This window comes from Hyperolius riggenbachi, chromosome 6 (genome assembly GCF_040937935.1).
Source record: "Hyperolius riggenbachi isolate aHypRig1 chromosome 6, aHypRig1.pri, whole genome shotgun sequence".
Taxonomy (NCBI): Eukaryota; Metazoa; Chordata; class Amphibia; order Anura; family Hyperoliidae; genus Hyperolius; species Hyperolius riggenbachi.
Window position 1 is genome coordinate 332,854,202 of NC_090651.1, and position 17,680 is coordinate 332,871,881.

Below are 17,680 nucleotides of genomic sequence, written 5' to 3' on the forward strand. Positions count from 1 at the left end.
TTTCCCTGCCCCCAGCTTTCGATTTCAGCCAAAAGGCTCACTGCGCTTGTGCAGGCCTGGCCATGTGTCTCCTTTGCGTTCTGCAATAGCGCTATTGTAGATGGGAGCACGAAGACTATGCGTTGCCAGTCCTGTCGGCGAGTCGAAAGTAGTTGGTGGCGAGGGACAGGAGGATTAGAGTGACTGCAAGGGCATGGGAGCTGCTAGAAGCCCCTGGTGAGTAAAAATTATTTTATTTTTTTTAATAGGCTTAAGTGTCCCTTTAAAGCAGTGGTCCTCAAACTAAGGCCCGCGGGCCGAATGTGGCCCCGAGACTTTTTTACCTCCCCCACACACACACAAAATGTATTATAGATGCGGTCAGCTACATCTTCAAATATTGGTGATCTGGATATAGAATGAAGCCAGAAAGCAGTAATTCACTGGTTTCCAATCAAATTTCACATCGGGTGACACTGCTGTCCAATTGGAATGCAGGTTGTCACCTGGGTATGCTTCACTGTCTGGTGCACAAAGACTTCTATTATTTTATGTGTACTCCGGCCCCCCAGCAGTGAAGTATGTTGACCCGGCCCCCGACCCAAAACATTTGGTGACCCCTGCTTTAAAGTGTAACTGTTCGGCATAAAATCTATTCTCTACAAGTAGCTGTTCTACAACTAAAATGGATGCTAAAGAGGCAATATAAAAGTCTAAAATCAATCTCACCTTTTTGCTGATTTTTATTCTTCATACCCCCTGGCTCTAATGTGGTACGCAGAGTAGCAGCCGCAAAAAAGAAGTGACGTCACATGCAAATTCAACCTTGATTGGCTGAAGTCTGTCACTCTCGTCACTGCCAGTTGCTAGGGCGCAGGAAGGGGGGCCCAGAAGCTGTCCCCTGACACTGTCCTCGGACCCCCTCCTGCGGTGTGCCATGTCCGCGCTCCAGCCGCATCTTTCTCCCCCTGCATGGCCCTTCAGCATTCTCTTCTCCTCCCCGCACTATTACAGAGCAGAGCGGGGGGGATAAAGCCAGCACACACAGACTCACCTCCTTATGGTTCCACGTGCTGGAGTTCCCGTCTATACTCTCTGCACTGCCTCTGGTGGTAGTGCAGAGATTATGCACGGGAACTTCAGTGATTGGAACGGTTAGTAGGTCAGTCGGTCTGCGCTGCCTTTATCACTCCCCGCTCTGTAATAGTGTGGGGAGGAGAGGGGATGCCAGGGGGAATACTTAAGCATATGGGATCCAAGATGGCCACCACCAGAACCAGAAGTCACTGGATTTTAGAAACGTAAAATCTGAATTAAAGCGTGGACAGCGCAATACATCTGTTAAGTAAGTAGAGCAAGTAATTATCTACTTGCTTATGTGTTTTTTTTTCATTAATGCATTGTATGGCTAACAGTTCTTTAAGGGCTCATTTTCACTAGTGCGGTGCGGAATCTCCTGCATTTCACCGGACGAAATCACATGCGGGTGCGATTCCGCATGCGTTTGCCGCGATTTCGCATGCTATTCCGCATAGGTAAGGGTGTATGCAAATTTAACCACTTCCGGATTCCGGGTGGTTTGGCTGATCTGTGCTGCGGGGGCTCTTCAGCCCGCAGCACAGATCAGAAATCCAGGCAGGGCGATCAGACTCCCCCCCCCCTTTTTTCCCCACTAGGGGGATGTCCTGCTGGGGAGGTCTGATGGCCGCCACGCTGCTGTGCCTAGCGGGGGGGGGCGCTCCTCAAAGCCCCCCTCCGCAGCACTAGTCCTCCCTCTGCCTCCTTCCCTCCCTCCCCGTGTGCGGCGCAGGACGGAGAGCCGTCCTGTGCCGGATAGGCTTTAGCCTATCAGATGCCGGCGATCCCCGGCCAATCAGAGGCCGGGGATCGCCGATCTCCTCTACGGCGCTGCTGCGCAGCAGCGCCGTATATATGTAAACACCGGGGAAGATCTTCCCCGCGTGTTTACATTAACCCTGCGAGCCGCGATCGGAGGCTCGCAGGGTGTTCACGGAGACACCCTCCGTGAACTGACATGGAACGTTTCCATGCAATCCACTTCAGGATTCAGGGGCGTAGTTAAGCGTACGCAGAATCCTGAAGTGGTTAACCATGTCACTGCCTGTGTAAATTAACAAATACCTATGCGAAATCACATGTGAATTTACGTCAAAAACCGCATTCTCAACCCGCATGCGATTTCCTATTAAAATACATTAGCAGCAATTCGCGTGCATTCCTATCGCACGCGAGATCTGACGGTTCTGCCGTGCAGATTTCAGCCGCACACAAAAACGCTCCCGCAGATGCACAAGTGGAAACAGCCCCATCCACTTGCATTGCCTATGCGAATCCGCATGCGGACTCGCTATAGTGGAAACGGGCCCTAAGTGTCAGCTCTGCCTAAGTGAAAAATAAGAATTCTGACCATTTGCTGCGTCCTGACATATGGATAAAATAACGTTCCCGGTTTAAAACTTTTTTTGTGAACCATTTGTACCCGAGATGTACATAGCAGCATTTATACTTCATTATTATTATACTTCTGACCCAAAGAATCACATGACCTGAACATGTAGCTGAGAGTTAGAAGACCAGTAGTGATCATTTGTGGCACAGGAGAAAGCGACAGATTGTTAAAGGACAACTGAAGTGATGGGGATATAGATCCATATTTTTCACCATTTACCGTATTTTTCGGAATATAAGACGCTCCAGCATATAAGACGCACCTAGATTTAGAGGGCAAAAATCAGGAAAAAAAAAACTAAAAAAAAAACCTAGGTGCGTCTATGGTGCAGGGGCTTCTTATGGACCTCTAACTCCCCCAAAACTGTCTTTAAGCTACACTGCCTATCTATACTAACACCTGCTACACTACACTTCACCCCTGCTGCCCCCATCAACTACACATTACTTCACTAACCCCTACTACAACTACACTACACTATACTACACTTCCCTCACTAACCCCTTCAGCCAACCCAAACAACACTACACTACACCCCATCCCTGCTGCATCTCACCTGATCCTGTCGCCGCGATCCTCCCCTCCTCCATCTGCCTGTCATCACCCGAGAGTCGCAGCAGCCGTCATCTGAGGGTCCTATTAGGTGTCATCAGAGGGTCCAGCAATCCCATCCAGTATCCCCGCTCTTTAAGTGTCCAGGTTGCCGGATCCTCTTCACTGCAGTCATGCTTGTATGCAGCCTCTGGGTGATCACGCGGTGCCGGGGCCGCCTTCCTCCATAGTTACAGCGTCCTCTTCTTAGATACAATGCCCCGTTCTGCATGACGAGCGGCACACGTGCGCCTGACGTCATGCGTGACCCCGGCGCACATGCGCTGCTCGTCACACAGAAGGGGGCACTGTATCTAAGAAGAGGACGCCGTAACTATGGAGGAAGGCGGCCCCGGCAGCGCGTAATCACCGCGAGCCTGCATACAAGCATGACTGCAGTGAAGAGGAGTCGGCGACTTGGACCTAAAGAGCGGGGATCAGTCGGGGATACTGGATGGGATTGCTGGACCCTCTGATGACAGCTGCTGCGACATTGGATGACGGCGGACAGACGAAGGAGGCTAGGATCGCGGCGGCAGGATCCGGTAAGTATGTTATGGGGCGAAAATACCGTACCTTTGGAATATAAGACGCACCCACCTTTACCCCCAGTTTTGGGGAAGAAAAAGCCCGTCTTATATTCCGAAAAATACGGTAGGTCTTGTTCACACTAGCAAATGTGTGCAGCAGTGCGATCACTGCGCAGTGAATGCCAGATAGTACAGTCTTATGCACTTTAGACGGCCTTGCATGTCGTACACCATACACATTGCCAAAATGCATACAGCAACGCTGTAGGGTGAATGAGGCCTTAGGTGTACAAGTAATGCATTACAAGAGTAGTGACCATAATTAGCACAAAAAAAACCAAAAAAAACACAATGATAAGCAAGCAATATTTTCATATATTCATCTTTATTAGTTATCATACACAATGAGAAAGGTTTGTATTACAAAAAAAAACAAAAAAATATTTACAGAGCTTTCTCTGAAAGCTTTTTTTTTTTTTTTTTTTTTTTTTTACAAAAATTCCTTTCATCTGGGATCCAGTACAAAGAGCATAAGCTGGCTATGAAAACCTCCAGAGATGGCAAAAAAAGTTCAACAAATGAAAATAAAGAAAAACAAAATGCATCCAGATGAAAGTGGCGATATTCCTTACATTTTTGTCCTTCACAAGTGCATAACGAAAATCATACAGTCAATATCCCAGCTTGTACAATAAACTCAAAGATACAGGCTTCAGCCACTCCAGTCGTAATAAGTAAGCCACAGATTGGCTGGAGACAGAAACAGATGAAAGGCGACAGCCGTTTCTCACAAGGAAGACGCCATTTTTTTTTAGCTCAACTGATAGTCAAGAGTAGCACAGTGTGAAAACACACAATACAGAGTATTTGGTGTGAAAATGTGCAAGTGCTTTATGGAAAATGAATCTATAAATTCAGAATAAATCCACATTATTGCCACTAGTGACATTTTCCCCTTAAAGGATAAATGTACTAAGAAAACCCATGTACCCTCTGGAGCTCTCCTTAATGCCAAATTTGACTAGTCACCCCAATCAAATGATGTCCAGACCAGGGTGTTCAGCTCGAGTCTCATTAGGAGTTGACCCATCAACATAATCTTGTTTATCTTTCTAAGGACGTAGCATAAGTGTTAAGGTTGGACTAGACTCCTACGGTTATTAACAAATAAGTACCTTTCCATTCTGAACAGACTCAGGCTGGGCAGGGGCATTTATCCTTAAAGAGAGCTCTGTTGGGCACCAAGATAACTGTACTGTGTTTATAAGTACAGTTATCCATTAAACAAACTCATCTACTACTGCTCCATGGTGATGTGGCAGCCATTCCTTGCATTGTGTGGCACAATTCCACAGGCTAAAGCCATAACCTAGCACCTGCACATAACGTGGTTCTTGAGTGTACAGCGTTGTCATCAGGGACAATATATAGCAATATAGATATCTGAAATATAGTGCTGTCTTTCTAGCCCTCCTTCCACAGTAAATATTTATAGATATATGTTTTTAGATATGACAATTCCAAAATAAAAAAAAAAAAGCTAAAAAATGTCCAAAATATACTATTCAAAAAGGGCAGGAATGAAGTAATCACGAGTTCAGTGCCGTCAAACTCAAGCCTGTTGACCGGTACAAAAAAAAAACCAAAACAAAACAAAACAAAAAAAACACACTCGAGTCTGATCATGTTGAGACCTGAACAAAAAAAAACAAACACTGAATCAAGGCCAGAATATGTGAAGAGGTAAATTCCGTGTGCTATAAATGGAATATGTAACCACTAACCAGCAATTCAACCACCATAGTCTGGTTACAGAAGGAATGTCTGCTTCAGCATTGCTCCTGGAATGTTTGCAGCAGCTGAGAAGCTTATCTGAAGCCGACAAGGAATTTTTACCTGTCCACATGATTCTTTCTAACTGCCATGTTCAAGTAGCTTTCTACCCTTATGAAAGAGCAGCATTTCTGGGCTTCATGTGAGAAAGTCCAAGACAGACCATCAGACAACACTTTAAATACTCAGTATTCCTGGTGACCAGCAGGCACAGTAAGCTACCTTTGCACTCCAAAGAGCGCATAAAAAAAAAAAAAAAAACTGTCAGATTCTGAGGACTACTCAACCAGAATATTGAGGAAGATTCTCCATCAGCAATCTGCGACCTTCTTCATAATCGTCCTCGTCTACATTGACTAGGAGCTGTATGGACTCCTGGCCAACTGCTTCTTTTAGAGAGTCTGTGATGAAAACCCCTTTCAAGGCTTCCAGGAGGGAGCCATTCATGTAATCCGTCCAGAAGGCATCCAGGTAGGAGAGTTCGGAGAATTTAATATCGCAGATGATGGAGCCAAGGTCTCTAGATTTCAACACTGTGTTGGACTGGCTGAACAGATCGAACCGCCTCTCCAGAGGATCCTGCTTCACAGACAGGACATTCTGGCTCAAGATAGACTCATGCCGGCAATACTCTGCCCGAACACGTAGTCTGATTCCTGAGAGGAGGAAGAAGAGGGAGGGGGAAAGAAAACAAGAGCAAATTAATTAAGTGGAACAGAAAGCAAAAGGTATTCCAAAGACACAAAACATGCAAACCTTAACACCTTCTGGAAGAGTAACCTTCAGCCTATGAAGGACCAGCAAAGCTAAGAGGCTCTAAAGCACTTAGAAACTCATTCATATTCACAAGTGCAGCTAAGATCACAATTGCATCACATTATCCTATATTAAAAGACCGTTTTTTTTTTTTATTAATTGTCCAGCATTGAAGGAAAAAAAAAACCAAACAAACCCTAATTTTACAAAAATTTTGCTGCAAAAGAACATTGGTTTCGGTAACCACTGTAAGAATTTCAACCAATATAGTTTGTATTAATGATTTTAGTGAGCATAGCTTTTACTGGATTTTTTATGTAAAAATAGGCACAAAAAAACAAAAAACAAAAAAAAAAAAAAAAGAAGAAAATCTAACTGGGAAAAACAGAATCTATATGGCTTAAGAGAACAGATATACGTGGTAGAAGAAAGCAGCACTGGTGGCTGGTTACATACGCTTATAAGTGATTATTTTCCTCATTTTTTTCGTTTTTCTTGTTGAAGGTCAACCTGTATTTAACTGAGAGTGCAAAACAGAACATGGTGGTTTTTGTACACAAGAAAAATGTTCCCAAGCTACAGAACCTCGGAGAAGGGAAGCAAAACATGGAGCAATAGGCCCTGCCTTCAAGGAGTGACAGGTCAGGAATTGTGTCAGATATTGAGCCTGTCACTAGTGAAGTGGTGCAAGGAACATAACATGATGAAATCCATACCTCTATTAACATGAAAGTGCAATTCTACAGTAGCAAACAAATTGCCTTTTTTTAGATTTGTCCTTTACTGGACAGCAGTTATGAGAGGTAACTTGGTTCAACACAAAACTCATAATTCCAAGTCCAGATATAACCTACACTGGGCACAAGTATTTCAAATTCTGGGTTCCTGTGTCAGGCGTGCACACAGAAGAGCAAAACCATATACAACTCAATGGGGCTGGAACCAAAACACCAGATTTCTATCCATTAGGGATGATCAATGGGATGGAAATATTTCCGAGCTGATGCACATTTTTATGCAAATCTATGCAGCTTCAAAATTGGAACAATCAACTTAAAACTGGGTTTAAATCGATTGGTCCATTTTCAAACTGCATATATTTGCATCAACTTGGAAATATTTGCATCTCATTAATCAACCCTACTATCCATGCTCAGGCCAAGTCCCTAGGTGTTGCAGAGTCTTTGTGCTAGCCCACCCCTTCATGTGTGCCTGAAGCTAGAACCCAGAAACTGCAACGCCAGTGCCCAGTATTGGCAAAGGCCAAGAATGACAAATGGTGCTGAAGTGAGCTACCTTACTGCTGTTTACACAGCTAGTCTACTGAAGGTTGATCAGAAACGGAAGGTAAACCTTCATAAAAAACACAGACGTGTGTTAATATGTAAAGATTTATTTTTCAGATTTTTTGTCTAATTTCCATTCTGAAATGGCCATCAAGCTGACTGACTACTGCTTGAAATAACTTTCCAAGGAAGCAAGCTTCAAGAGAACCATACAAACTTCAAGTTAACCATACCAGCATATCTTGCTTCTGTGTTTGTGGGTCCGTTTTATATTATTATTCCATTAACTGTGTAAAAAAGTCAGATTTACACGCTTTTGCCAGTACACAAATGTGAAACAAAAATATAAAAAGGTGGAGCATTCATCTCAAGGTTATTTATTTTTTTTAAGTATAAAAGTTTGTTTTGCATCTCCATTCTGAAATGGCCTTCAAGCTGACCAAAGGTTGTTACTACTTGAAACAACTATTTCACGGTAAAAGGCTTCAAGTGATTAGAGAGGTTAGCGAACCGTTCACTATCGAATCTCTATGGGGAAATACCACTTCCGGGTCGCTATGACCCGGAGTAGTACGGCTGCGCTAGGCCGGCAGTGTGCGTCTGATCGCGCGCCTGTTGTCGGACACTCTCTGCGCATGAGCGTGACGTCACGCACATGCGCAGAAAGTGCCCGGCAACAGGCGCGCGATCAAGGACGCGCACTTCCAGCCCAGCACAGCCGTACTACTCCAGGTCATAGCAACCTGGAAGTAGTACAGGGTGAGGGGTTCACCAGCGAACTGTTCCCAAGCCGTTCGCCAACATCTCTACAAGTGATATGTTGGAGTTGCAAAAAAATATCCCCAGAGATGAACATTTGTACATAACAGAAGGTAGGTTTGTGTGTTCACAAGAATCAGCATTAAAAATATGGTTTTGTACAATAGCAGTGGCAAGCATGTGGAGGGGATAGAGTCCATTATTGAACAGATAAAAAAGAAACAAATGTGCCTGTTCTACAAAACACTTCTCTTTTAATGGGAGTAATTCTTGTGTCGAACAAAGCTACACATTTTTCAGGATGAGCAATTTTTAGCATCAAACAAAATTGGATCAGATGTCTTCTCACAGACAGACAAGCCCTTTCAGGCTGATCTCAATATTTAAGGCTTAAATACTTGAAAGGTTACATTTCTGAATGAAGGCCATAGTGAATAGCAATTATGAATCCTGGATTTCAGAGGTATGTGGCAAGTATACCGCAGCTGTGCATGCTGCATAATAGTGAATGATCTGGTAGCCAATGGTTTGGTCTATACACAGCAAACACAATGGAACAGATTGGAGTAAAATACTTCTGCTGAAGAGAAAGCTTGCAGACAGCACTGAAAAGTCTAGCCTGTCTGTGCATTATTTTCAAAGCACGGAACACACAATACAGAGCATTCACAGGACAATCCACGTTTGCATTGCATTGAAAATTTCCAATAAAAAAGTAAACAAAAAAAAACAACTTGCAAATCAAGTACAAACAAATTGCAAGAGTTGTACAATTTTAAAATGAAGTCCAACCATCTAGACTTTTTTCTAGTCCATTATTTCACATTAATGACTGCACAGCAGTAAGCTGTGGGTAAGGGCTCCTTAGCTCCGCAGAGATTAGAGATGGTCAAGGAGATGCAGTTAATTCTGACTTGCAAACTTAAATGCCTCTTGGAACTGGGACAAGCTGATGCATTTTGGCCCCTTTCACATTTGATGCAGTCCGTTGCCGGTCAACCGAGGCACACTTTCTTAGTAAAAGTACGCCTCACTTCAGATGAAACGCGCACAATGCAGATACTGGTTTTGCCACACTGCGATCAATGTGATAGCCTTAAAGGACCATCACTGCTACTGTGACGGGATTTCATGTCTTTGTGCGACAAGAGTGAATGGACCATGGCAAGTGGGAAAGGGGCCTTATTTCCTGTCTATTTTGATTGGCTCAGTTGCAAGCTGCATAGCATTTGCATGCAAGGAGCAAAAAAAAAAAAAAAAGTATATAGCATCTTAATGACCATCTCTTAAAGAAACTAGTGAATTCATAAGGGGCCAATTTAAATTGAGAGGCACAGAGAAAACCAGAGCAAAAGTGGAGCAGTAACTCAGAGCAACACATAAGAATCCTTACATTTTCACAAAAATACGAAGATGAAAATTATAGTGAGTGTAGAAAAGGACCTCTAATGTTTATGCTTCATGCTTCTCAATTTTTCCTCGTTTCCATTGTTTATCCTATTTCGTGCATTGCACAGTCAAAACCTGATAGGCCCACTAAACAGCCAAATTCAAGGAGGAGAGAAAGTGAGCTGTACTGCAATTCCAAGCACATTTGGGTTCATGAAACTGGTAATTCATAAAGCAGTGCTCTACTATATACTATTTTATATTGATTTATCATCCTCACTGCCATGTTCACTTTTGGGTTTGGATAATCAGATAACAGTTGAAACCTGTTTGCTCTGGGAAACCGCTACACTTTTTCTTTAGTTCCCTTTGTAATTCAGCCCATCCATCTCCAAACCTTGAGAAGCTTTTATTAAAGGGAACCAGAGGCCCCAGAAAAAAAAATTCTATATATACCTGGGGCTTCCTGCAGCCCCATACGCACGGATCGCTCCCACGCCGCCGTCCTCCGCTTCCTGTATCCGGCGGTACCGGGTCCCGTAGTTTCGGCCAGTCGGCGGCAGCACGCAGCCAATTGTCCGCATCACAGGGGCTCCCGGCATACCCTTACGCGTGCGGCTGCATACTGCGCAGCCGCACGCGTAAGGGTATGGAGGGAGCCCCTGCTCATGCGGACAATTGGCCGCGTCCGCCGGAAGTGACGTGACCCGGTACCGGCGGATCCAGGAAGCGGAGGACGGCAGCGTGGGAGCGATCCTTGCGTATGGGGCTGGAGGACGCCCCAGGTATGTATAGAATCTTTTTTCTGGGGCCTCTGGTTCCCTTTAAGGGTATTGAGAACAAGTTCCATTTTTTTTTTATTATTATTAGGATGAGCCCAGAAAGGCAAAAATGAACCGTAGTTAAATTAAATGTTGTAAACTACTTAAGTGTGTGCACGTATACTAGTTGAATACTCCAATATGCACATATTGACTTTAATAGGATAGGCAGAAGGACCACCTCTTCCCACCTGCTGAGGCCATAACTGGCCAGTGAGGCTGCCATGTGCCATGATAAGCCAATGGGGAGGCTCAGAAGGCTGAAGAAAAAGATGCACAAGACTTATATTGAGGGAGCAGATATGGACATATTGAAGGTGCTGAGTAGTTTACAAGAGTAAGTAACCACATGTTCACTTTATAGAGTTAACCTCACCCAAACAGGTAAAGTTAGCAGCATTACATGGAAACCATAAAGCAAGATGTACGGCGGCTGCTGACCTTAGCTTGAAGGAACAAATGTGAGCTTTATTAAAGCTATTTCAGACCAAGTACCGTATATATTCAAATATAAAACCAATGCAAACTGAGGTACTTATTCTTTCCCTGAGAAAACTAGAAAAAAAAATGTTCAAGAATAAGCCTAGGTGTGGGGGTGGTAAACACTTGCACAACAGCTGTAAGGCTCCGGGAGGGTATTTGTGGCGGTGGGTGGGAGGAGTTGAAGGTACACACTACCACAGTAAACGTGTGCAAGTGGGAGAAGAGGGGACACACTCAGAACACAGTATACCAGAGTAGTCAGAGATGTTCTGGGGGACATTTTGGGAGAGAAAAGAAAAAAGTATCTAGTTTTATACTGGAGTATGTACGGTACCAAGTTTTTGGTCCTGGGTGGAGTAACTCCCAGAAGAGAGACTTGCTATCATGAAGTCACCGGACTATATGAGCACCAACACAGAGCAGACTTATTCCCTTGAGCAGCCGCGTACTCCTTTCTGATTCTTGGCTAGTAGCTTCATCAGTAGTTTTCTAGAAACTATATTCTTTATTAAACCACATTACAAAGAAAGCCCAAGACGTACTTTAGGACTGTAACAAAATGAGAGTCCGTGGTGAGATAAGAGAACATATCTGATGAGTGGAGCAACTTGTATAATACAGTGAAGGCTGCAGCAGAAACAAGCTTGTATGTTTGCTCCTGTGTTTACCATTTAGTTGCAGAGCCAGGCTGTCAGAGCAGCTTTTTAAGGGTTTTTTCCATTGGCGGTCTTAACTGTGAACCGAGAGAGACAGGTTGAGCTTTTGACAAAAACACAGAACATTTCTAAGTAGCAAGATATTCACGTTCACAACACTGGGCTGTTTTAATTCTACCTATACAAAATACTGTTGTCTTAAAGGGTACTTGAAGTGAAATTAAATGTTAAATTTTAATAAACTGCTGTGCTCCTGTAAGATTAATAAAGCTCTTACTTTCAGGGCCCCTCACGTTTTCTGTTCTGGTTGCTTTTTATATATGAGAACTAGTAGACCTTAGCATAGTAGACCCCATTTAAAAAACAGGCTCTAGGTCTCTTCAAACTGCTGCATGTCAGTGCACATGCATGCACACCCATCCTCCCAGTTCCCTGGACCAGTCCTCCCATTGGCTGTCCTACACATGCGCAGTAGCGCAACACAGGGACAGGATGCCGCAGGGACACTTCGGGTTTATTATATAGGATGCCTGGGCAGTTGCATTACTCATGGCCGGAACGCTTTCATATTGTGCATGCCCAGCAAGAGCTGGTTTACACCGAATCGGCTGCCGTCAGCTGTAACAGACAACTGATGCACAGCACATTCAAAGGAATTTTCCATGTGTCCCTATAGGTAAATTTAAATCTATGCATTATAAAAATGAAATCTTTTCCACAACACACTGCTGCATGATTTTTTTTTTGTCCACTGTGGACCCAAGACATACAAAAGGGATGAAAATGCACAAGCTTGCTGGGTAGTCTGTAACTCTGGGCTTTTCAAGTCCTACCCCATAGAGCAGGGGTCTCAAACTCAATTTACCTGGGGGCCGCAGGAGGCAAAGTCAGGATGAGGCTGGGCCGCATAAGGAATTTCACAATCGCGGCGCATCGCCGCCTCTGCCCGCCCCTCTCACTCTTTCTTCACAGAGAAGGGCGGGGAGAGGCAGCGATCCGTGCGGCGATGGACATCAGGAGGGGCAGAGCTGAAGCTGAAAGCTCTGCCCCTTCCAGGAAATGCCAGCGGATTGCCCCCGGGCGATTTGGGGGCTCTGCAGCCCTCGTTTAGCGGCGGGGATGCGGCGGATTACTTGGGAGCACTGAAGCGAACTATAAGGAAGCTTTTGCCATTGAGGGCCACAAAATATTATATCGAGGGACGCAAATGGCCCGCGGGCCGCGAGTTTGAGACCCCTGACATAGAGCCACACTAATCCATGCCATGCACTAATGAGGATCAGTAAATCCAAAACAGTTTGTATGCATGTTGGATTAGTTTGGCTCTATAATATTAAAAAGCTGACACATTGCATTCCAGCGGATCTGGAGGCGTGTTTAGCTCACAGGGACAACAATGAGTAATTTTCATATTTCAGCAGTGATGCACTGGGAGAAATCTCAGAGCTAACTCCAACCTGAATTATTGCAAACTGTTTTAAGAAAGCAATTTTTTGTTTTCCATAGCAACTAAAAGAGTAAGGCTGAGTTCACACATACAGCAATATGTACAGCTCCAATCCTGTCCATTTTTATCAGTTTGCAGTCAGTTTTGCATCAGTTTTAACAGACAGGAACAGTGTAAACCTAGCCTAAAAACTAAGCACTAGTGCATAAAGAAAAGGTGCGGTCAATTGCTTTCTTTTATTGCGAATGCACGGTTTGTGCACACATGCAATGCCCCAATTTATGGCCCCATTGAATTTTCAGGATGCCGTAAATAAAAACAAATGCAAGAATGGGAACCGGGAGGGACCCTGAAGTTAAGCAGCAGCAGCAAGAGCTTTGCTAAACTTATAGGAGCCCTACGCTATCACTGTAGTGCATTTTGCAACAGACTTGTAAATATAAAATTAAAAAAAAAATAAAAAAAAAAATTGGTTTGCATTGTAGCAGATAGCAGAAGTTAAAAGAGGTCTGGCAACTGTTTTTTTTCACAATTGGGAACCTTGTACGGGGATGTAAGTGTGCTCTCACCAGAGGCACCATTTTAAGCCAGTTCGTTAGGTCTTAAAAACAGCTGTCCCAAGTAGGGTTTCAAATGCTTGATTCTTTACTATTATTAATGTATATTTCTATAGCGCTGACAACTGCTGCAGCACTTTAGATCATTTAGTCAGGTCACTGACCGTCCACTCAGAGGAGCCTTTTCAAAAGTTTTTGCTTACAAAATAAAAAAAAAAGGAGTAGCAGGCTGGTGAAAACTCCAGCACTCATCTCATTAAAGCGGATCCGAGATAAACTTTTACTCATTGCTTACTTGTGTCCCTTTCATATAGTTTATAGGGCATTCCTCAAGCAAAACCTTTTTTTTTTGTCTTAATACTCTAATTCCCTATAAACTAAACAAACCTACAGCTTCTCCAGAGTGCCTTGGCACTCTCAGATACATGTAGCAAGGGCTTATGGGAGCCTAATTTGGATAGGAGGAGGAGGAGGTTACTAGCTAGAGATTTCAGAGGCAGAGGGAAGGAGGGAGGAGGAGTGGAGTTTTCACAGGCTGAGGGCTGGAGATACAGATCAGCTTGCATGTGTGTAATGTGACAAACAGAACATGGCCGCTCATTGTATCACAGGAGGAAGTAATCAAGCTGTTTGCAGCTAAGTTTGCTGTGCAAACTAAACTTTAGATAAGAGATATATATATATATATATATATATATATATATACATACAAATTACTTGCTATATAGTTAGTTTTTCATCTCGGATTCGCTTTAATGAGTGCCATCTGATAAAAGAGGACCTCTTATTTCTGTTATCTGTATTACATAAAAAGTAGTGCAACAAAGACTACTGAGTGCACAAAGAGCAATCAGAAACACTGACATCTAAATAAAATCTGTCTTGAGATCTGATAGGTAGTTCAACCCCCTTAAAATAAATTATGTCAGGCATTCTAAGCATAAAAGGACTACCATCATGGAAAATTGTAAATGTTTACACTTATTTTAAAATTTACAAATAAGAAGCATGTTTCTTCCAGAGTAAAATGAGCCATAAATCACTACCTACTGTAAGTGACAGCTATATAGGAGAAAAGTAATTTATGCTCGTTTTACTTTGAAAGAAATGTACTTATTTCTGTGTTTACATGTATTTTACATTTTTCAGTTTTCGCAATAGTGGTCCTTTAAAAAGACAACTGAAGCGAGAGAGGTATGGGGCTGATGTATTTATTTCCTTTTAAATAAAGCACATTGCCTGGCTGTTCTGCTAATCATTTGCCTCTGATCTGTTTAGCCACAGACTCAAAAGCATGCAGCAGATCAGGGGTTTGACATGGTCAGATCTGTAAAGATTAGCCGTTTCAGGTGTGTTAGTCAAACACTACTGCAGCCAAATAGACCAGCAGGGCTTCCAGGCAACTGATACTGTTTAAAAGGAAATAAATATGGCAGCCTCCATATACTTCTCACTGCAGGTGTCCTTTAACTTGAGGTAGGTTCAGACGTCACTATCATCCAAGTAGAATCTAAGGTCAAATCATCTATAGATCTGGGCACTATAACTGGTTCCAGTTTCTGCATGCAGACGAAAGACTGACGGTCATGTTGTAGTGGAGTCTACTATCTGTCCCAACTGTCTCACTTGCAGAAGGCATACATTTACCACATTTACCTTTTTGCATTTGGTACGCTTGTATTTTTGAAGCAGGGTAGAGCTCATGACCATTTCCTTAACAGAGAGATTTTGTTCTCTCTCAAGCTTTGCTCAGTAAACCTGGAATTTAAATTTTAGAGAAAGTCGACTGAACAAAGTAGCAACATAAAAACCATGACATTTCAGACGATACTTCTAGGAGCGCTTACTGATTAAGAAAAATTTGACACTGGCACCTAACAAGACTACACACAAATATAGGACTGCAGAATAAAGATTAAGCAGCTTCGGATGTCTCAGAAAATAAATAAATATGTTTAGGCATTAGAATGTGGACCATTTTATATTGCCAAGACATTCTTTTTACAATAGTCAAACAAAAAAAGAAAAACCCTAAACTACTGGTGTACAGTGGCACTGTTACCCCTCTGTATGAAAAATAATCTTAAAGTGACAAAAAAAAAGTTTGTTGAGGAAATGATGCCCAAGCTTGTGAAAGTATACATATATTGGGCCTATTTATCAAAAAGTTCTACAGGAAAGTCCCAGATCCATCCCTACACTCCCAAACATCCCCGTATTATTAGCTGTAATGTGGATATAAAAAATAAAAGCCACAAAATACCTCATAGGCCAATTAAACCCATGCATAAAAAGTTAAAAGGGTGGTGCAGAGTAGTAGTGATCATTGCCATGGGCCAATGTATATTTTCAGAGCTAGGACTACAATGCTGCTACCTTGATCTAGTAATCCTAGTTCCCGCAGAGCAGCACAAAATGGTACAGGAACTAATCCGTAGTAGCGCTCCTGTGTAACTATCTGGGTTTGCAGGGCTAGAATGTTCACATCTGCCAGCCTCTCCTTTTCAGTTAGGGGCATGTTCCCCATTCCATAAGGGAAAGAGGGAAAATAGCCATTTAGGTCACTTCTTGCATCAGCCAGTGCCTACCCCAGATCTAAAACCAACCACCCAGTCTCTTAAAAAGTAGTGTTATGCGGCCACCACATGACAATCTGGATTTTAATTTCCATTTTTACCCGATGGACTATTGTTTCTACTTGGCCCAATTAAAATACAGCAGCTTGTTAATTGTTTTGGTCACATCCTGAAATGTAGATGCCAAAATTGCTTTATCTATAGAGACGCCTCTCAGTGTCCTCATGTCTAAACAATACTCCTTATAACCTGCAAGACGGAATTCTCAATCTAAGTATAATTCACTTGTAAATAAGGCTTTATAAATGGGCAGAAACATCTATAGGCGAGTTAGAATGGACCCTAAAACATTGGGGAGAATTGAGAACACTAGCAGAGCTTCTCTAGTTTAGGCTGAAGCCATGAAATGTGCATTTTGGAGGCACAGAAAAATGTTTACATCGCTTCTATAGTTATATATTTTGCAGGGTGGAAGGAAGTAGAGGCCAGGAAACTATTCAAAAACCTTGAGGCATTTAAAAGCTTTTTCACATTACAACCAGCAGAGCGGGGTGTTCGAGAGGATCAGGGAAGATTTCTAATTACTAGACATCAGCTTTAAAGTTCTTTGGTAGTAGGGCAGCATAACCGAGGACAGCCTAGAATTATTTTAAAAAAAAGTTATGCTGTGGCTGTGTGCATGCAACTGCACAACACGCTAGTTTCACTTTGAGGGCTTGTTTCCACTGTTGCGACGCGATTTCGGCCGCATTCCGACGCTTGTAAAAACGCATGCGGATGCGTTTCCACATGCGTTTTTACCCGCGATTTCGCATGGCAGGATGCCATGCGAAATTAACCACGACACTGCCAGGGCTAAATAAAATTGAAAAAGGTGCGAAATCGCGGGTAAAAACGCATGTAACAAACGCATGCGTTTTTACTATTAAATACATTAGCGGCGATTCGCACGGATTCCCGACGCAGGCGAAATCGTTGGCTCTTTTGTGCGTTTTTTTCACGCTGAAAAAAACGCACCTCGACAACGCTACAGTGGAAACAGGCCCATCCACTTGTATTACATGTGCGGATCTGCATGCATTGGACGCATGCAGATTCGCGATAGTGGAAACGAGCCCTCAGACATCCTTGCCATGGTGAGATATAACCCACTCGGAAGCTGCAAGCTCTTTCACACTACAGTACGGATTGCCAAAAAAAAAAAAAAAAAAAATATGCTACTTGCATTGCCTTTCAAGGCATGAATGCAGTTATAAATAGGGAAAGAAATTCAAATGGGGCAGAAGGGAAGAAATACAGTGGATGCTATTGTGATGTACAAGTCTGAAGTCTGTGTTGTGCCTTTTAAAAGCACATACAAATTTATATACAGTAGTGTGAAAGTGTTTTAAACCCCACTGTTCCAGGGTTGTGCAACATTTTATTACAGGACAGTATGCAAACCTGCAACACATTTGTGTTTAAGGAATGTGGAGCATGGTTTGAAAGAGCCAGGTGCAGAAATAGAATGATGCACTACAGGTCGCAAACTAAAGGCCAGTTTTAAA

The 17,680-nt window shown here is 43.1% G+C and overlaps 1 protein-coding gene across 1 annotated transcript in view; it reads right to left on the minus strand.

Annotated features, from left to right (window-relative positions):
* Window positions 1–3,936: 3,936 nt before the first annotated feature.
* DEDD2 (death effector domain containing 2) overlaps window positions 3,937–17,680 on the minus strand; it is a 49,170-nt gene continuing 35,426 nt past the window's right edge. The window contains exon 5 of the mRNA XM_068241487.1: window positions 3,937–6,059. Within this exon, the coding sequence (XP_068097588.1) occupies window positions 5,686–6,059 (374 nt within the window). The 3' untranslated portion in view covers window positions 3,937–5,685. The remainder of the gene's footprint in view (window positions 6,060–17,680) is intronic.